Below are 21,357 nucleotides of genomic sequence, written 5' to 3'. Positions count from 1 at the left end.
GCCATGTATATCTGTGTCTAGGGGCTTTGTGGTCTCATTCAGTTCCTCTCACAGTCTTTCACAGTCTTTCTAGGATAATGGCCATGTTATTTCCAACCGTAGATGAGTTTCATCTTTGGCTCAGAATTGCCCCTGACAACTCCTGGCCTATAGCACAGTGGCTAAGCAACCAAAGGGAAAAATAGTTCCGTTTCTCCTGACATCTACACAGCACCCCAGGAAAGGATGCTGATTAGATTTGCTTGGCCATGTCTTTTTCCCAGACCAATCTCTACAGCCAGCAGGGTTCAGGAACCATGCCTGGCCAGTCCAGGGGCCTGTGTCTATATCTGTGGCAGGTGTTGAGGCAAGGAGGGGGATGAGGTTAAAAGGTATCAGAACTGAGATGTCCTTCAAAACTACATAGAGTGTGGGAGAGGTATTCCAAAGGAGCTGAGGGACTGAATGGTCAAAAGTTTCAGATGTGCACTATAACAATCTAGTAAATTATACATAAATTCCTATTAGCTCAGCTGGTAAAGAATCCGCCTGCAATGCAGGAGACCCTGGTTCGATCCCTAGATTAGAAAGATCACCTGGAGAAAGGATAGGCTACTCACTCTAGTATTCTTGGGCTTCCCTGGTGACTCAGACAGTAAAGAATCTGCCTGCAATGTGGGACACCTGGGTTCTGAGTTTGATCCCTGGATAGGGAAGATCCTCTGGAGAAAGGAATAGCTACCCACTCCAGTATTCTTGCCTAGAAAATTCCCGTGGACAGAGGAGCCTGGCATGCCACAGTCCACGGGATTGTGAAGAGTCTGAGACATGGCTGACTGACTTTCAGTTTCACAGTTAATTTATTCAATTTAAAGGATTATTCTTTCTTTCTTTTGGGACTATGTCTTCCTACTTTGTATATATGTGTGTGTGTTAAGATATCTTTTAAAAATTATAGGATGATGAACTATTTGTCCCTGATGGTCAAAACAATATAGTAGCCACCCAATATTATTGTCCAGACTTTAAAAATTATACATACTGGTCTCAAAATAGAAAAGTTGAGAAACCCCCCACTCTGGATAAACCTGCATGTGTACCCACAACAGTGCTCTGTCAATTCAGTTCAGTCGCTCAGTCATGTCCAACTCTTTGCGACCCCATGGACTGCAGCATGCCAGGCCTCCCTGTCCATCACAAACTCCTGGAGCTTGCTCAAACTCATGTCCATTGAGTCGGTGATGCCATCCAACCATCTCATCCTCAGTCATCCCCTTCTCCTCCTGCCATCAGTCTTTCCCAGCATCAGGGTCTTTTCCAATGAGTCAGTTCTTCGCATCAGGTGGCCAAAGTATTGAGTCCTCTGCAGGCCAACTAATGGTTTTTTCACTAAGAACCACCTCCATCCATAAACCCTGGCCAGGAATGTTTGCACATGTATGGATTTCTACCACCTCTGCCATTCTAGCTGATATGTAAGAAGTTTTTCAACTTAATAGACAAGATCTTAGGGTGTACATACAGGGGGTTGTCATAACTCTAAAATTAGTGCCAAACGTCAGTCATGTCAACAGTGTATAGAGAGATGAATTTTATTTCCCTCACCTGTAGCATTTTGGTGTGAATACCTTGTCCCAGTTCGTTGCCTCCATGTGTGACCAATACAGACCCATCAGTGTAAATATGAACCAGCGCAGCTGCCTAGAGAAACAACACAGAAGGCACAACTTAGTGCAAGTTAGCGTTTAGGGAGGTTCAGTGTCAGAACTGAGGTGGTGAAACGCCAAGCTCACGGAGTGGCGAGCGTCAGAGAGAGAGCTTTCCTGGTAGGACACTGAAGTGCTAAAGTTGCCCATAAAGAACATTCCTACTGAGCCTGGTTTCAGTGGGAGCCCCTTTGGATACCTTGGGAGTTGTGAGTATTGGTTCCAACTATTTGAAAGCCTCTTCTCCACTTCGATTCTCTGGCTGACCACTCAGCCAGCTTCTGAAACATTGCAGGTTGCACAGGTTATGTGCCAACCTGTGCTCAGCTTGGTGTGTAGAGATGAATAAGATGTGGTTCTTTCTCAAGTAGCTCACAGTGTAGTGGGAGGACAGGCTGGAGAGTGAGTCATTATTGTGAGCAATGTTCTGTGAAATAATGGACATGGCAGAGGGGCCCTGGGAAAGCAGATCCAGCTGCTTCTGTGGAGCCTGGGAACATGCTGTGCTCATCCTCAGTCACTCAGTTGTGACCCTATGGACTGTAGCCCGCCGGGCTCCTCTGTCCATGGGGTTCTCCAGGCAAGAATACTGGAGTGAGTTGCTATGTCCTCTTCCAGGGCCTCTTCCCCACCCAAGGATCTAACCTGCATCTTCTGTGGCTTCTGAATTGACAGGCAGATTTTTTATCACTGAGCCCAGGAAGGGTGCCCCTAAATGACTACTGAATGGAATCAGAGGGAAGAGGGGTTCACCACTGGGTAAGGTGGGCAAAAGCTCCCCAGTGTCAGGGAAAACTGGCTCCTGACTACAATATGAGGACCTTTGGGATTTGGTCTCCAGAACTTTCCCGGATTCAGCTCTGTCTTTTCCCTCCTTGTTTCTAAGCCTGACAACTGCTCCTTGCTGACCTGTGCTCTTGCCGATATGGTTCTCTCTTCCTGGCCTCTTCCCTGGCCTTCAGATCTCCAGTCTGTTCTGTGAAAATGTCCCTGAACCCTTCTTATTCCCCCTGGGAAGGATCAGTCACCCCTCCTTGGCACTTCCTCTTATGGGGGTGCACTGGGTTGAATAGTGTCCCCACCTCTACCCCAAATTCATGTTCACCTGGAACCTCAGAATGTAACCTTGTTTGGAAACAGAGTCTATAAAGGTGTAATTAGCCAAGATGAGGTCATACTGGATTAGAAAGTAAAAAAAATGTGAAAGCGTTAGTCACTCAGTTGTGTCCAACTCTTTGCAACTCCATGGACTGTAGCCCGCCAGGCCCCTCTGTCCATGGAATTCTCCAGGCAAGAATACTGGAGTGGGTAGCCATTCCCTTCTCCAGGGGGTTTTCCCCACCCAGGGATTGAAACTGAGGCGCCCACTTCGCAGGCAGATTCTTTACTGTGTGAGCCACTACAGACACCCATGCTGGATGAGGGCGGACCCTACATTCATTGACTAGTGTCCTCGTAAGACGGTCACATGAAGATGGAGGCAGAGACTGGAGTTCTGCAACCACAAGCCATGAAACTCCAGGAACCCCCAGAAGCTGGAGGAGGCAAGAAAGGAGTCTTCCCTGGAGCCTTCAGAAGGCATTGCTGACACCTGGAGTTGGAAGTTCCAGCCCCTAGAACTAAGAGAACAAATGTGCCATTTTAAGCCGCCAAGCCCGTGGTGCTGTTACAGCAGCCATGGGAGATGAACACGAGTATGACAGGCTCTCTTCTGAGTGTCTCTCAGAGGAGGGGGCCCTGGTCCGGCTCATCTCCGAGTGCTGTAGAGAACTCTGAGCAGGTCTGAATCACAGAGACACTAAATGCGAATTTGTTAAATTGGACGAATGGAAATGTGGCATTTTTCTTTCCAGGAGGAGGAGGAATTGGAACTTTAATCTGTTCATGTCTGGAGATGCCCAGAGGCCCAGGGTGGCTTGGAGCATCTCCAGAGCATCAAGGCTTGTGGGTGCTAAGAATAGTACTTATTCACTGTGGGCCCATTGACTCTCTGAGGATAGTGCTTCTCATACCTAATTGAGAGAGTGAGTGTTCCAGCTTTGTGAGTCATCAGCTGACCTGGAATAACACACTTCAACTCCCCAGCAGATGATTCTTGGGTGCCTCAATTTAGAACTCTGTGGGGAAGCTGGAGGCCTTTCAAATGGAGACAGTCAGTGCTTGATTTGAAAGCTGGTTTTTTTGTAGCAAGATGAGAAATTTGCTCCCATGGATGATGGTAGAGAGTAGGATATGGGGGCCATTCAAGTGAGGGGAGATGTGGAATAATAAAAAATAAATATGACGCACAAGTACATGTTATACAATATGGGGAATATAGCCAATATTTTATAGTAACTGTAAATGGAATGTAACCTTTCATATTGTGAATCACTATACTGTATACCTGTTAGGTATTGTGCAGCAACTATACTTCAATAAAAAAATAATAATCCCCCTCTCCCCAAAACTGTAGTCTTTGGCCCTGGTTCTTGGTACAGAACTCTTAAAACCCTTGGAATTTATTTTCTTCTGTATGCTCATGGGATGGTTCATGGAGGGAATCTAAATAATTTCAAAATGGGTGCTCATTACTACAAAAATCAACCACACACAGTCAGAGGGTGCCGTCTCTCAGCCTTGTCTCCCAGTCTCCAGGGAGGGGAGAGCAACTGGAGATTGAGTTCAGCCACCAGTGGTCAATAATGTAATCAACCATACCTATGTAATGAATCCATTACCCTTCCTTGTCAAATGTCAGGGTTCTGGGAGCTTCCGGGTTGGTGAACACATCCACAAGCTGGAGGGGGCATGCCTGGACAGAGAGAGTATGTTCGCTTGGCTCTTGATCTTTGGGGTCTGTGCTAACTCTGGGTAGTTAGTGCCAGAACTGAATTGCTGGACACTCAGTTGGTATCCGGGAATTGATGGAGAAAAGACAACACTTGGTGTCAGAGAGAAAAACCATACAGGCAGCTATCTAGGATCGTTTATGCTCTATTGATTGATTCAGTCCAGACTTGTAGATGTAGCAGTTAGCTTCCTCCTGCCTCTTTGGACCTTGTGGCTCCTGTACCCCTTTTAAAAAGGTATTATTATTTATTTTTTGGCTGCTGGGCATATGGTATCTTAGTTCCCCCACTGGGGATCAAACCTGGACCCCCTGCATTGGAAGCACAGAGTCTTAACCACCAGATCACAGGAATCACTGAACCACAGGAAGTTCCTACTCCCATTTCCTATTTGAACAGTGGGGGTTCAGCGGGGCCAGGGCCCCATCTCGGCAGTTCTGCTGCTGTGGCGCTCATGCTTGAGGATGCTGTTTTCTGCCATTGAGGTGTTTTTCTACTGCACTGTGTTGAACGTGCTTGCAGGTGGGGGACTGCTCACTTCTCCCAGGTGCTAGGGGAGGGGCTCAGTGACCCAGGGAAATGTGACACTCTCCCCAGGTCAGAGCCAGGTGTGTCCAACAGGAGGGTTACCACCCACACATACAAGCTTTACCTGATGGTAGCTTGTTGCAGCAAAGCCAACTGAAAATTTCATGGGAATAACTGCAATGCCTCTTTTCTTCCAGTAATTCTTCTTATTGAACTCTTCCACTTGCATTCTTCTGTTGTTAAAGGAAGACGTGTCCAGGCATTCGTTCCAACATCTTATCAGGCTCTCAGGGTTGAACGCTTGTTTGTAGATGGTTTTATCAACTGTTCGGTACATGTTTTTCTCCCTAATCTGAAGTGAGTGAGAAATGGAATCCACTAGTTATGATAAGACAGAAAGTGATTGTGAAATAGAGATTTGAAAAGCCTCCCCACTAAAGCATACACTTCAGTAGGGGGAGAAGACAGGGGTTTTGTTTCTTTTTCTTTGACCTCAGCCTTTGTTTTTATAGAAATAACAAAGCATGATTTCTTTTCTTCAAGACACCAATCAGGGTTTCTGCCTCCTTAAAGTGGAGAGTAGAGGTAGTGACTGATCTGTGAAGGGCAGTGGGGTGAAGGGGCTGGAGGAGGAAGAGTATCCTTTTTTTTTCCCGCACGGTTCAAAGGGTGGAGCAGAGTTAGTAGACAGTAAGTTAAAGCAAGGATTTATTGTCATAACGAAGACTTGTTTTGCTAGAGAGGGAGAGCAGTGCACCTATTGACAAATAGCAGATCTTCTCCAAGCCTTCCAGTTGCCTTTGGAATGTGTGGTCAAATCCTTAAAAAATGTACTTAAATATGGGCGTGTCATGTTCTAGAAACTTGCAACATCTGACAAAGAAGCAGGGGAGCCCACTGAGATATGCTCAGGGTTTTTCATCATACCCAATCACTCTAATGATAAAGGAGTTATGATTAATAGCAGTTACACTGGAATACCACCGGTTTATAGAAACAAATATTTTCATGAATGCTAACTCATTTAATTCTTGTGGGAACTCTGTGAGGTCATATTGTCCTCATTTGGTAGATAAAGAAATGGAGCCACGATGAAGCTGCCTCTCATTGTTCAAGTGTTCCACTCGCCCAGATGACCTTTCATTCTCTGTGCTATTATTCTTCAAGGCCACCCCAGTGTCACCTTCTCCAGGAAGTTCTGCTCCATACCCCTCCACCAAGCCAGTGTGACGTTTGTCTCCTTTGTATCCACAGAACACTTTATGTGACTTCTCTTGGGATAATCATCATCTTCCTTGTTCAATATTTAGCCATTCCCCTGTGCATAAGAAGTACCCCCAACAATTACAGTTCACAGACCTGGAGGTCTTCCCTGTTGAATTTAAAGACAAAGAGGTTCAAAGACATGGAGAGCCTTGCTGCGGCAGAGGGTCTCTATTGGGGGAAACAGGGGATAGAAGTAGAAAAAGTAGGCTGGGATTTGCTTGGAATGAGTGAGGAGTTGGAAAAGTATTATCAACAATTATCTCACTTGTCAGTGGCTGCTTCTCTTTGGCATATTGTACATATTATAAACACTTTAGGATCTTGCACAAAATAATATTTTTGGAGGGCATTCTTTTGGCAGTATCTCTCAAAAGTTTTAAAGTACATCAGCAATTCCACTTCTCTAAGTTTATTGTACAGATATACACAACAAGGCAAAGATATAACCTTGGTGCACTTGTACCAATACCAATTAAATAGCAAAAACTGGTTAACAAACTGAATATGTATCAATAGTGCAGTGTCTAAATAAATTTAGATACATAATAATACTATTCAGTCATGAAAATGAATGAAGCAGTTCATTCTACTGGCATGGGAAGATGGCCACGCGTACTGTCAAGTAGAAAAGGTAAGGGGCAGAATTATGTGTTTATTATGGTCTCATTTTGAAAATAAGCATTTAGTGCACCTATCCATCATATGTTAATGTTTATGTATGTAGAAATACAGATGGGTGGGTAAACAGAGAAAGAGCTAGAACAATAAACATAGAACTGTTAACAATGGTTGCTGCTAAGTCGCTTCAGTCGTGTCCGACTCTTAGCGACCCCATGGACTACAGCCTACCAGGCTCCTCCGTCCATGGGATTTTCCAGGCAAGAGTACTGGAGTGGGGTGCCATCCTCAACCAATAGGGATGGGGATAGAAAAGAAAGATGTTTACTTTTCACTTTAATAACTTCAGTATGGTTTGAATTTTAAAAAGAGTAATTCCTTTTGTGCAAATTAAAACAAGAAAGGAAGAAAATAAATTGTTGCAAAAAGAAGAAGGTCAATATGTGGAGGTGAACCCTTTTAGATAGCCCTTAATTTATCTTGAGTTCTGAGCCAGATCTAATTTGTGTGGCTCTTCCAGGTTTATTTCCTTGGGTAGCTAGTTTCCTACCTCATCTGATTCTTCAGTAGCCTTGGTTATGACTTTGATTTCTACCTTACCTTTTCTGGCGGAAGGCCACATTTGGCTGCCACAGCTGTGATGCACGATTCTGTTACCAGGGTTCCTTGGGGGAAGCCAAATCCTCGAAAGGCCGTGTTGGATGGTAAATTTGTCAGGCATGCACGGCCCCGGAACCTGAGGTTGCGGATTTTATATGCATTTTCCAGCTTCAGGATAAGAAATTCTGTTACCTAAAGTAAAAGGAGATACTTACATATACCGGACAACATTTTTTTCTTTTCTCTAAAAGTCAATTACAGTATTGAACTGCTTGTGGAACGAGGTAAGTATTTGAAGAAACCGCTCCACAATGACTCATATAGAAATTCTGCATTCTGTTCACAAACCAGGACGGTACTGGTTTCTGATATACGTACCAGCTCTGAGTCATCCAACGTGCACCCTCCGTTAATGAAGCACTCGATGTCTAGAGCTTTGATTCGCCCATTGTTCATGAATCCCACCTGTCACCAAATGATATGATTTTACAATATGTTTGGAATTTAATGCCAAGTTTGCTCCTCCATGGGCAGGACTGAAGACAGACCACTCCCATTTGCTCTGTGGTGGACTACGTCTGGATAGTCTCTTGTTTTTCAGTGCTTGGCAGACAAAGACCTCCTCTGACCTGAATTTTGCTGAGCCCTTTTCTTTCAACGTGTAATTTTCTGGTTTCACAGTCAGTATGGAATTCTAAAATCCTTGCTTGTCTCCCAGCATTTAATTGCTACCCTCTTCTTCCTTGTTCTTGGAAGATTCTCTTCACTTTTTACAGATTTTCCTTCTACTTTAGCCTTTGGTTTTCCACCTTGTGGAAAAGTCTCTGGGATTCCAGAGTGTGTCGGAAGGAATAGAACTGCCTCTTGTTATGAGAAAGCCTTGGAGATTGAGGAATGGACACAGGAGTGACTGCTCTCGTCGTACTGAGCTAGTGAAGCACTTTGTCCCTCTGGAAAGATGGCATAAATGTGAGCTGCTGTTACTACCAGGATTCACTGAGTGCACCTTGTATTTTTCTGAAGTTGCCACTCCCTTCCTCCCACCTAGACCATTTTGTTTGCACAGCCCAGAATGAAAAGAAAAATTACCACTCCCTAGTGTAGTTTCACCAAGAAAGAATTGGCCCTGGTTCCTTTGTCTTTTTGAAAACAGGGATAAATACAATGATGGAACCATTTATCTATATGAGGCCACTTACATATTCATACTACAAGGGAAATTTTGGATGACAAATCAGAGAAGTTAGGAAATGGAGCAAAATGTACAAGTTCAGAATTTATGGCAATTTTGACAAATGCTAGGCTGAAGTTTTCATGAAGAAAGGATTGCTAAGCAAAACAGTACCATAAGTGAGAGAGCAGAGGGATTCTTAAACTGTTCAGTAAGCTTTTCAAGGATTTTGGAAGGGCCTATGCACATAATCATCTATTATGCTAGTCTATGAATAGTTCTGAATAACCAAGCAAAACTTTGAGGATACATACACATATACATTATAATATTGGAAGTAAAATTATATTTAAAAATAAAACTTTTTTTCAAAAAGTCTTTGTTTTTTAAAATTATATTTTATATTACTATAATTACCAAAATATTTATAGTCTAGAACCCTCTTAATAAGTACTAGTACTAAAACAGTCTCATAACTATGGTATAATTGAAGCCTGATTTATAATCCAGCCCAAACCAAAGAACTCAACAGCTACTATAACACCAGCTCCCACAATCCCAGAGGGTGCCTTCACATTGCTCTTGGGCCTAGAGGATAATAAGAGTTGTGAGTATTCATTTATTTTTTTATTTGAAGGTGAAAAAAAGGTTTAATGGCCAACTATGGTCTTTTCCTCTCTAATTATAAAAATTACTAATATCAGTGGAAGAAATAAAATTGTGCTGTGCTATGGAAAGCTGTGGTTTAGTTACAGGGAATAGAATAATTTAGTAATCTAAAGCAACAGAATCAGACAGAAAAATCTAGCTATGTGTATGCTATGTATGCTAAGTTGCTTCAGTTGTGTCTGACTCTTCGTGAAACTACAGACTATAGCCTGCCAGACTCCTCTGTTCACAGGATTCTCCAGGCAAGAGTACTGGAATGGTTTGCCATGCTCTCTTCCAGGGGATCTTCCTGATCCAGGAATTGAACCCATGTCTCCTGTGTCTCCTGCAATGGCATGTGGGATCTTTACCACTAGCACCATCTGGGAAGCCCAGGTGTATGCCATAAACAATTCCCAAATAAAGCATGTTTGATATGGGAACAATTACATTAGATTTGTCCTAACAGCTCAGCCACAAATTTGAAGTATTGTTGTCAACCAGATCCCAGCAATTATTTCTCATAGTGTTTATGCTATAGTTGCACAAAAATATGAAGGATGTAATTTGAGACAATTTTAAATTGTTTCACTAGTTAGTGGATTCTTTTTCCTATTTGAAAAGAGCTTTTTGTGACACTCATAACCATTTGGTGGGAACACTTGTAAAAAATGATTTTGCAGTTAAATCATTTCCAAACATCTGTATTGTGAAATAATATTTTTATCATCAAGAAGCTTTGGTATAACAAATGTCTGAAGTTTTATTTTTTATTTTTTGTCTTTGAGGAATCACTAACATAAACCCTGTTCCTTAAATAGTGTTTTTATCATTATTGGAAACTGTATTTTTTATCATTTAGCTTCTTCATAATTTTATAATAGATTTACTAAAAGTTCCTCACAAAATGTTATGAGTATTCAAATACACATTTTAATATTGTAGATGTTAAGATGATCGTTTTTAGAATTTGGAAAAATAAAAATAGGAAAGGGTAAAACCATTCAAATAAAATGAGGTACTTTAGTATTTTCCTCTTTAATACTTACTTTATATTTTCCAAATAATGGGTGTCTTCCCCCAGTTATTAACATATCATCTTCACGATCAAGAACAAGACGAATGGGGTGACCAGTTCTAAAGAAAACAAATTTTAGTTTCTTCTTCCATCCCACCCATCCATTCATCCATCTACTCATCTACCATCCACCTACATATTTATCCATTCTCTCATTCAACTATCTACCCTTCGATCCATCCATCCACCATCCACCCTCCCACTCATATGTACAAGCATTCATTTAACCATCCCCCCATCACTTATATATTCACTGAATGCATACGGTGTGCTAGGCACTGATATGAACTGATGTATGATCAAATCACTATTACCTCTATGTTCTAGAACTCAGTGTTTGGAGATCTAGCCAAAAAAAATTAATGTCACATGTCAGTTAACCTGTGTTCTTATGCTTCCGATGTGACCCTCACCCAGATCCATTCCTTTGGCATATCCCTGCCACTAGTTACAAAGGAGAGAGTGTGAACAGGTAGATCAAACTTCACAACACAACTGGAAAAACAAGAAGCACACAGCCTAGCAAGTCTGGCTTAGAATCTTCATTTTCAGTCATAAATCCTACTGTGTTGGCTAATTTGGGCTCTTGGGTAGCTAGGAGGTTCAGGCTTTCTGTTTACCTCGGCAGAGGTTCCCAGAGTTTGAAGTGCAGGAGAATCGTCTGGAGTGCTGGTGGAATACAGATTCCTGAGCCTTAGCACTAGGATTCTGGTGGTAGGACCTCTAGAATCTACATCTTTCTCAGTGATTCTGATGCAGGGGTCTTCAGGTACATGTTGAAAACCCACGATTCTACCAGCATTTCCTTTTTTCTTTAATGGTGAGGACCACTTGGAGCATGAGTGAAATGTAGTTTCCAGTCCATCCCCTGGTCATCCTGATTCACTGGGTCTGGGGTGGGGAGGCAGGACTTTCTATGAACTTGGGAGACTCTTATTATCAATAGGTTGGGAACACTGCTCTGGGAACTACTTAATGCACAGCAGGTACTGTAACTTAAGGCACTGGTTCTTGTACTTGGATGCACAGTGGAATCACTGGGGAATTTTTAAAATAGACTGATGCCAGGGTCAATGAGGGGCAGCCTAGGTACTGGGATTTAAATGTTCCCTAGATTTCTAACATACAGTCATGTTTGAGAAGCCTTAAATGCACAAAGCCTGGTGGGAATATGATGAATTAATTATTCCTTGCTGAGTCCTTGGTGGGTGTGAAAAGAGTTTCATTATGAAAAAACTGGGGGTGCGATTCAGATTCTGCCTTCTCCCCACCTGTCATTGCAAAATGAGGCACATGTCTGAGTGCTTTGGGACCTCTGAATTACATGGAAACTGTCAAGGGAAGCAGGACCTTTGAAATTTGCAGGACAGTTGGGGGTTTGACATAGTAACAAAACAAGACAAAACAGCCATAAAAACTAACAAGGAATAGAAAAGTCAGCCCGAGAACAGCATGAACAGTGCAGGAGCAAGACTTCTGGTTGGGGTTAGACTGGGAGCTCTGTTTGAGGATGTCTTGTGTCCACTGAACATCCATTGAAAAGCCAGCCCTTCCCAGGAGCAGGGAGACTTTTCTTTCTCACCCTACTTTGTCTTCAGCTGGTGATAGAAAGGGAAAGTGGGGGAGCAGCCTCTCCCTTGGCACTCCACTTGGGCAGGTGACTTGCCCCACCCCTAAATGGGTCACTTTCCATGAAGCTCGAGGATGGGGCAGTGTCAGCTCTGGAGGTGTTCAGCTAATAATACCACTTTTCCTTTATAGAGCAAATTAGCCTATTCAAACTTCTAAGTGCATTTGACTTTTCCAATAACTTTAGGAGGGTGGGTAAAAGAGACAAGAGGCCGAGGTGCCCAAGGACACTCAGATGGTGATGCCAGCAGCCCAAGTGACCCTCAGGCTGCCGATATGCCCTCAGCTCTGTGCATTTTATGCCCTGCCATGTCCCTAGGTGCACTTACTTGAGAGCACCCACAGCTGCAATAGCCCCAAAGACAGCCGGTCTTCCTATCTTCCCGCCAAAACCTCCACCCACTCGCTTTACGTGACAGGTGATCCTGTTGATGGGGATGTTTAAAGTAGAGGACACTGTTTTCTGTAAAAGGTGGGTAATGGGAAAGTTTTACAAGGGTGAAGTGGTAAAGAAGGTTTTTACTTCCTAAAACACAACATAACAGCAAAAGTCATCCACCCCTACTGTTAGTAAAAACAAAGAAATAAACAGCTGAGACAGTCTGAATCTTTCAGAGTTCTGAGTTCATTAATGTTGCTAATCTCCATAAAACAAACTTTCCAGCAGAAAAGTGGTCTTTTCCAAAAGGGAAACTGTCAGAGTCCTGGATTCCTGTCAAAACCTGGATCCTAGCCAAATGCTTACACCTAAAGTCCCAGGAAGGTGAAAACCAGCAAACTCCTGACAATCTATTAAAGAGGAAGAAATGTTTGCAGCTAAAACCTGAAGCACTTTATGACTGGGGAAATGATAATGTGTTATGAAGTGCTGTGTTTACTCCAAAGGTTGCCTGTAGTGATTATTTTAGGGAAAAATCTAGTACAGAAATAATTGTGTCATCCAATCACGGTCACATTTAAGCATGAAGCCAATGAATGTTCACTTTAAATTGAAAATGGTTGTGGCTGTTCTTTCATTTACTTGACAAGACCAGAAAACATAAAAAATGGTTCCAGGGTCTGAGTTGCTCTGCTGATGTATAATACTTAGATTCTAAGATTCTGCAGGTAAAATGGCAGCCGTTGTGAGGCTGAAGGCCATGAGGGAATTGGGAAGTTGGGGAGGAGGTGGGGGAGACACTGGACCTCACCTGCACATGGGCTGGATCCTGTGTTGACACATAAATGTCCAGTTCTTTGTCCTCTGTCTTTGGAATAACAAGCACTCTCTGTGTTTCCATGTAAAAATGCTCCTGTCCTCCGACATGGACCTCTCCTGTTACGGGCAAGTACAGGAAAGTGCCTGAAGGTGTGTGCTGGTTGGGGAATTCAAAAGCAAGTGAGACATGGACTGGCTGGGTGGATTTGTCCTGATTGAGAAACTGATGGATCAGGTGTTCTGTCCTGTGACAACTGAGGTCATCTGTTTCAGAGACTGTGGTTCTGGATAAGAAGTTGAAAATCTCTGCTTTTGTTCTTCATTCTGTCCTTGACTAATCAAAGTCTTAGGAATTTTCTATTTATTCTATTGCTCCCTACCTGCCTCCCTCCCCCATCCCAAGCAACACATGCACAATTTGAAAGGAATCGAGAGAGGAGAACTTTGGCAAAATGCCATGACTTTAGGGGGTGGTCTTTCTGAAAGGAAATCACATGCTCTCCTGTCTGTTTCAGAAGAGAATTGCACAAATATTCTAGGAAACAATCCTGAGTCACTCACCTTCAACAATTTGATCGACTTTTTCAAATGCCTCCTCGATGTTTCCTTGTTCAAGTTTTTTTTCAGGGCACAGGAATGAGTTGTGTTTTATGGCATCCTGAGTGACAGGAAGAAAAAAAAAGCTAATTCTTTTTGTTGTTTTCTTCCACTGGCAAATTTTTCTTACTCAAAAGCCGGCAAACTCCGATATTCGCCATCTGCTAGGACACGTGAAAGGAGTCAGGCCAGCAAGGGAGCGTGTCCTTGAGTAGCAGACTTCCCGCAGAGCCGGGATGCCATAGGAAATGCCTTCTCAGTTGCAGAGAAAACCAGCAAGGGTTAGAGAGACATTACGATTTGAGATCTGGGGATACTATGATGGCCCAGGATGATAACTACTCATTTCTCCATTTTAATGTGGATCTCCAGGGCACAGGTGATAGATCCAAGTGCAGTAAGAGTGAGGTTCAGGGCCCTCCCCTTTTCCCCACTTCATGAATAAAAATACTTGTGTTAGACTTCATGTTGAAGGGGAGGACTCAAGTCCTAATGCACCTCTGGGGCAAGAAGACCCAACAGAGATATGGTAGGCAGTTTGTTCATTTCTTTGTGTATTTGGCATATCTCACAAGGGCTTCCTAGCCCTTTATGCTAGGTTGTTTTTTTTTTTTTTTTTTGGCAACAATATTATGAACTGACTGACACATGAATACTGGAAGCCATCCTGTCCTGCTGTTCTATGGATTGATCTATGACAGTTGATTCTTGCTTAACCTTTCTTTCCTTTTTTTAAAAAAATTTAATTTACTTTATTCAATGTAAGCACAAATATGTCTATTTGTCAAGAGTATAGTGTTGAAGATTGACCCCCCACTAAAGAAACAAATTGCAAAGCAACTTCTCCCCCCTCCAGAAAACAGTTTTCCTCAAATCACTCACTAATTTAATAGCAGAATTTTCCAAATGTTAAGAAATCTAGGATTATTACCCTGTAATGATAACGCCTAATAATCTTTAGATACAGGTGTTTTCCATATTTCACAAGGGCACATGGCTCTTGTGTTCTTACTCCCTAATGGTCTCAGGTCCATGGCCGTTTTTGTTAATGACAATGCGAGTAGTGAAAGCAGCCAATATTTATTGAGTGCATGTTTTGTGTCAAACACTGTAGAATAGACAGTGTATTTACATGTATTCTCACATGAATTCTATTATTCTCTCCACTTTCCAGATGAAGAAGCTGGGCTTAAGGAGGTTAAAGTAACTTTCCCAAAGTCATTCTTCAAATAAGTGATGGAGGCAGTTTTCAAGCCGGGCTCAGTTTTCAGAAACATCTTGCCTAATGCTTGATTTCTCAAAGCAGTGGAAAATGAAGAATATAGCTGAAGTTCTCATTGTTTTGCTACACCAAGATCTCAGTATGTCAGTCTCGTATGTGTGGAAGTATGTTTATCGTCATCCGTAAATATGTCCTAAGTTAGTATAATCTTATTAGAATATATGCTATATTTATATATAATATATGCTATAACTAGGTGCTAGCCACTGTTCTACGTGCTTTCTGCATATTAACTCATTGAGTCTTACAACCTGATGAGGCAGGTTTTATTACTGTTCTCTTCATTTCACAAAGGAGGAAACTATGGCACAGATATGTTAAGAAACTTGTCCAAGGTCACATAGCTAAGAAGTGGTGCAGCCAAGATTCAAACCTGGCAGTTTGGTTCTAGAATTCTGTAGAAATTTCTGTCCAGTGCTTTTAGACAGAACTCTATATTGCTTCTTATATATACAGTCATGTGAATGAATGAGTGGATGAATGAGTATTGGTATATATGACTGTTCTTTTACCTACTTTTCTTCACAGAAGAACTCTTTTTGCTGATGGTGGAGAGTCCTATTCTGAGGGAACCCTAGATCTCTAAGCATTCTGAGTCCCAGGATATTTCATGAGGATATCCTTTGGGTGCCATTTCCCACCTTGAGGAAATGGGATTGGAATTGATATTTCAAAAACCCTTGTTAGGATGCTAGTACAACTCTAGAAAGGGGTGTGAGCCAAGAACAATGGCCTGAACTTCTTGCAAACTGGACAAAATGGGAATTTGGAATAGAGTTAATTTAATTTAGAAAGAACTAGAAACATGACCTTTTTAACACTCTGAATATTGAGCAAGTTGTACCTTTTAGGGACATTTTTTAAAATGTTCAAATGGTTCACTAGGGCCTTTGAAAAAATTTTATTTCTTTCACAAGCAAAAATTAAGTACTCTTTTTTTGTCAACTTAATTGATGAATTAGAGCACGCAAACGCCATAAATCTACATCTGATTTTTCTAATCTAAATTCATTATTTTTTCTGGAAGTTGCTTTTGTATTCCATCATCTAGACCCAGAAGCGAGAATGGAAATTTCTATAGAATTCCATCATGAAAGTCCCACTGCTTTTGGGCTCCATTTTGGAAAGATTATTGCTCCCAATATCCATTCCCACCATTTTCCTCAAGTAATAGAACCCCCCGTTTCTAGTGAATATCTGGCCACCTAGAATAAAATGTATGTTTCCCAGACCCCCTTTCTAGGTGTGTTGGTGTGGTACCTGATTAGGTTCTAACCAAGGAGATGTAGAAAGAATATGTGCAGCTTCTGAAAAGTGTCTTTAAGGAGAGGGGATATGCTCTTCATCATTGCCTCATTCTCTCTGCTGACTGAAGTGTGGACTCAAAGGTTAGTGTTCAGTAACTGTTGTGGAACGACGCTTGATCTAGAGAATGGAAACCATGCAGGACAGAGTGACTATTAATAGATATAAGGAGCCCAGACCCTGACACTTAGAGCCACAGGCAAGTTTGAAACTGACCATTTCTAGACTTTTTTGAATATGCAGGAGAAAGAAATTTCTATTTTTCTCCCGTTTCTTGGAACCAAAGCTAATTTTAATTCATGCAAGTAATACCTTCCAGAAAAAGTTGATTTTTCCAGAGTAAACCAGTGATGAAAAAGAAGTAGAGCCCTGAATAAGTCTTGCATTAAGAAGTTTACAAGGGACTTTTGATTCTACAACCTTATAGGAGAGCCCAGGCACTCTGCTTACCTCGATGGTGAAGATTATGGGCTCTAGCTCTTCATAAGTTATCTTTATCTTTTCAATAGCACGTTTTGCCTGTACATCTGTTTCTGCAACCACAGCACAGATGATCTGGCCCACGCAGAGGACCTGCAAAAGTATAGGCATGAAGCAGGGGGAAAATTCTGGGTAAAAGTACTATCAGTACAAATTTACCAATGGCTAGTGCTTTAGTTACCATTATTGACCAATAATAACCAGACTGGAGTCACATCATGTGCTTGGCTAAAAAAAAATTCTTTAAACTTTTAATTTAAAAGTTAATTTAAATCATACATACAGTTTCATTAGCCATTTTACTTAATTGAATGTAAGCCCCAGAGTGGATGTGAATTTGGCTGGGTCCAGAATCTGCTATGTCCGCTGTCGAGGGTGATTCATTCATGTGTGATGCCTTCATGGAGTCATTTTAAAGATAAGGAGAGTATATTTTGTACACTATGATTCCTGTGCCTCCCTTCACAGCCCCCAAACTGAAGCACTGACCCCCAATGGGACTGTATTTATAGATAAGGCCTTCAAAGAGGTAATGAAGGTGAAATGAGGTCCTAAGGTTGGAGCTCTAATTCAGTATGACTGGTGTCCTTATAAGAAGACATAAGGGGAAAAAAGGGAATTCCCTCATGGTCCAGTGATTAGGACTTCATGCTTCCACTGCAGGGCCATGGGTTCCATCCCTGGTAGGGAAACTAAAATCCTGGATGCCACAAGGCGTGGCCAAAAAAAAAAAGAGGTAGGAACACCAGGGAGGCTTATACACAGAGAAAAGGCCGTCTCCTATGAGGACACAGGAAAAGGGAGCCATCTGCAAACCGGCAAGAGTGACCTCAGGAGAAACCTGCCAACACCTTGATCTTAGACTTCTAGCCTCTAGAATTGTGAGAAAATACATTTTTGCTTTATAAGCTATCCATTCTGTGGTATTTTGTTTTGGCAGCCTGAGAAGATAACATAGCTCCTAAGCAATTGCCAGCTTCCTCATCTGGAGTTCAACCGAAAGAACAGTGGTTTATTTCATGGCTGGAGGAGAAACAGCCTGAGATGTGACAACAGCAGCTGACATCTCCTGAGAGCCTTCACATGCCAACCATTGCTGTGAACACTTCACATGATCAGCTCGTTTAAATTGCATAACAACACAATGAGTTGGTTCCTCTGATTATTCCCAGTTTACAGGTGATGATATTTTACAGGTATCAAGTCAGCATTTCACAGATGATGGTACAGAGTGGCAGGGTGAGACCATGAACCAAGATAGTTTGGCTCCAAAAGCAAGTGCCCCGTGAATGATGGTAGAATTGAATTAAAGGTCAGGAATGATATGAGCAACTTTATTAAGAATGGAATATGTGAAGGTCAGTGGGAGGTGGTAGGGAGAGGGTTGGTCCAGGAAGGAAGAGAGTTCAGTGTAAATAATGGAGAGTGGCTGTATATTGTATTCTCCTTCCTAGATTTTTTCAAGGATTTTCCATCCTGATACATGCCAGTTCTTGCATTTATTCTTCAAATAAGAGTAAACTGACTCAACAGTACACAGTGGGAAAATGATTATTTGTTGTTTTTCTGTAATAAATTTCCTTTTTGCAATGTTATTTCCTGATTCCAGAAGAGTAGGTCTATAAAGGCATTGAAAAGTGAAAGAGTGTCTGCTCAGTCATGTCTGACTCTTTGTGACCAAGTCTATAGCCTGTAAGGCTCCTCTGTCCATGGGATTTTTCAGGCAAGAATACTGGAGTAGGTAGTCATTCTCTTCTCCAGGGGATCTTCCCAATCCAGGAACAGAACCCAGGTCTCCCTCATTGCAGGCAGATTCTTTACCCTTTGAGCCACCAGGGAAGCCCCACACAGAAGCATTAGAAGAGAGAGAGAAGCGTTAGAGAGAAGCTGGAAGAACTGGCTTTCTGGCCCCTAGTGGCAGAGAGGGCTGGGAGGGGATGGAAAGCTGCCTGGAGGTGGTACCTTGGTGATCATCTGTGCCAAGTCACATGAGACAGCACGTCCTGTACCTCACCTCATCTACGGCCAACAGTTTGTCATCTTCGGTGCCATTGGTGCCTGGAATGTCCTTCGCTGTTATCACATCAACCACCCCAGGTATTTCAAGGGCCTTGGACAAATCAATTGATCTGAAAAAAGAGATATATTTGAGAAGTAGAAATCAGCAAGCTTTGAGGGAGGGAGGGATAGAGCATGGATGAAAGTCAAAATATATGATAAATGGACTATAGACCCTGACCAATCAGAGCTGACCTGCCAGAGAGTAGGGTCCAGGAGCCTCCCTGCTGGGCCAGGGATAACATTGTAGTTGCTGGAAGGGGAGAGGAGGGGGGTGGCCACCGTGGCTGTGGCAAGGGGCATCCTAAGGAAGTTTAGGACAGTGGCTATTTACCATTCAGCAATTACCTAGTTCAGGGTTTTATCACCAGCTGAATATTAGCCGTACTCAGAGTTACTCCTCTGAGCCATGCCTGAGGCTGCAGCAGGGAGATGAAAGCAAGGGCCCATAATTGTGATTTTTTTCCCTCCCTTTCATGATGATCATTTCTACTGACATTCCTTTCCTCCTCTTGGGGCTGGTGACCTTTTAAACATTCTTTCCATTAGGTTCCTTGGGTTTAGACATTTCAAAAGAATGGTCACATTGCTTCAGGGAATCCCCAAGAGTGCTTTAGAAGGAGTTTTTTGAAAGCTTTTCATTTACTTACACGATTTTTGCATAGGCACTGGTACTGGTCACTAAAGCCATGTGGAGTTCTTTATCCACCATGGGGATGTCATCACAAAACTCGGCCTCCCCGGTGGCATGTTTGAGACCCGATAGGTGCATGATGGGGCGTCCAACTGGATCTTGGAGGGGCTGGTGAGAATCCACACTCTACAGAGAAAGACAAGAGCTTCCCTGGGAAACTTCCATCTTCAGAAGTGGCCTGGCCAATTGCCAATACTCCTGATTCAGGGTTGAGAAATCAGGCGGTCACCCCCAGTCAGCAAACACTGGAGTGGGTCAGATGAGCATGAGAGTTTAATGATGTAACTTGATTGGGGAGCTGTCATTTCAGCTCTGTGGCAATGCTTTAGATGGGGCCAATGTTTTAGCAAAATTGTGAAGTCGGTGAAGGGGTGCTCTGGCTTCTTTGGCATCTTCTTTTTCTGAGTGGTGGCCCATATCCCTGTCTTCTGGAATTCAGGGGTCTCCCTGTCTTGCTTTCTTACCTTTCTAAGGATCAGCCTGTTTACACAGAAAGCCATCATGATGATAAGGCTTGGAGTGATATAATTCCTGAGAGTGGGGCACCAAAATCTAAGCCAAAAGCTTGCTTATCGACAGGAACAAGGCCTCTGGTGGGGGGCTGTGGGGGCCAATGGCAATGGAGCCCATCCAGATCTGGTCTAAGCTGCCTTGTCTGCCCTTGTGAGTGGCAACAAAATATCCCTGGGTGTGTAATAAGTGGAGGAAGTGTTTATTCTGAAACTCTTCTACCTGAAGATGTGTGTGGAGTGAGTGTGGAGATCGGGTGATGGGAGGGCTTGTGCTCCAGTGGAAATTATAGATACTTTCTCAATTGGTCTTCGAGAGAAGGGATTCAGTTGCTTGCAGGATCTCATTTTGCTGACTGGAGGTTAAACGTTTGCAATCAGAGGCTGGAGACTGACCCTTGCTACTGTCCTGGTCTGTCCTTCCCTCACATCCAGCCAAGCTACTCTTCAAGCATTTGCCCAAAGAACGGCAGTTGGAAGAGACTCTCGGGTGTTAGTTGGATGGTCAAGCTGCTTCAGGTGACTTTGGCCTGAGGGCATCCAGCTTCAGTAGCTCGGGTCTGATCTTAGATCCAGGCTCTCCCTGCATAGGCCTGAAACAAAGGGCCAATGTCCTGGCAAAACTCAGAAAGTCAGAAGGGAAATGTGCAACTCTGAAGTGCTTGCTTATTCACACAGCTATCACTGTCTCTTAGTTTCTCGGTTTCCATTAGATTAAACTCACTGACCTGGTACCTTCGGACTCCCTGGGGAACCGTGCCCGGGAAGTCTTCTAGAGCGCTCAGGAATCGGTCTGAAATTTCAGGATAATGGCGGCTGTTCTGAGAGATGATTCAAAACAATAAAGATAAGCTGATTAGTCTATGATTCAACTGGGCTTTGATTTATGTGAAAAGGATTTGGTGAAGGTCACCGAGAAACCATGAGTTCAGGTAGCAGGGATGATGCAAACCTGCAGCGCCTCCCAGACTCTCACTTTGGCAAATGCTCCTTGCCCTCCCTCTCTTTCCACACTAGGAGGACCTGGACAGACTGGTTGAATCTGATCCTCGAGCCAAGCTAGCCCAAGGAGGGAGAGGCCCTCTGGCAGCGAGCTGGGCAGAGGCAGCAGGAGAATCAAGAAAACTGAGGGCTGGGGGAGCCCTTCTAGAGTGAGCTGGGGTAAATAACGAGCTTAATT

At 42.9% G+C, this 21,357-nt stretch overlaps 1 protein-coding gene across 1 annotated transcript in view; it reads right to left on the bottom strand.

Annotated features, from left to right (window-relative positions):
• Nucleotides 1-21,357, bottom strand: part of LOC138076312 (aldehyde oxidase 2) — a 112,207-nt gene that overhangs the window by 53,724 nt on the left and 37,126 nt on the right. Inside the window, exons 16-27 of the mRNA XM_068968470.1 lie at nt 20,906-20,998; nt 19,625-19,794; nt 18,931-19,045; nt 16,887-17,009; nt 13,814-13,910; nt 13,245-13,369; nt 12,384-12,517; nt 10,397-10,484; nt 7,907-7,993; nt 7,529-7,720; nt 5,169-5,396; nt 1,585-1,680 (exon numbers count right to left, since the gene is read on the bottom strand). Of these exons, the coding sequence (XP_068824571.1) occupies nt 1,585-1,680; nt 5,169-5,396; nt 7,529-7,720; nt 7,907-7,993; nt 10,397-10,484; nt 12,384-12,517; nt 13,245-13,369; nt 13,814-13,910; nt 16,887-17,009; nt 18,931-19,045; nt 19,625-19,794; nt 20,906-20,998 (1,548 nt within the window). The remainder of the gene's footprint in view (nt 1-1,584; nt 1,681-5,168; nt 5,397-7,528; nt 7,721-7,906; nt 7,994-10,396; nt 10,485-12,383; nt 12,518-13,244; nt 13,370-13,813; nt 13,911-16,886; nt 17,010-18,930; nt 19,046-19,624; nt 19,795-20,905; nt 20,999-21,357) is intronic.

This window comes from Capricornis sumatraensis, chromosome 3 (assembly GCF_032405125.1).
Source record: "Capricornis sumatraensis isolate serow.1 chromosome 3, serow.2, whole genome shotgun sequence".
Lineage (NCBI taxonomy): Eukaryota > Metazoa > Chordata > Mammalia > Artiodactyla > Bovidae > Capricornis > Capricornis sumatraensis.
This window is presented reverse-complemented; position numbering and strand designations above follow the sequence as displayed.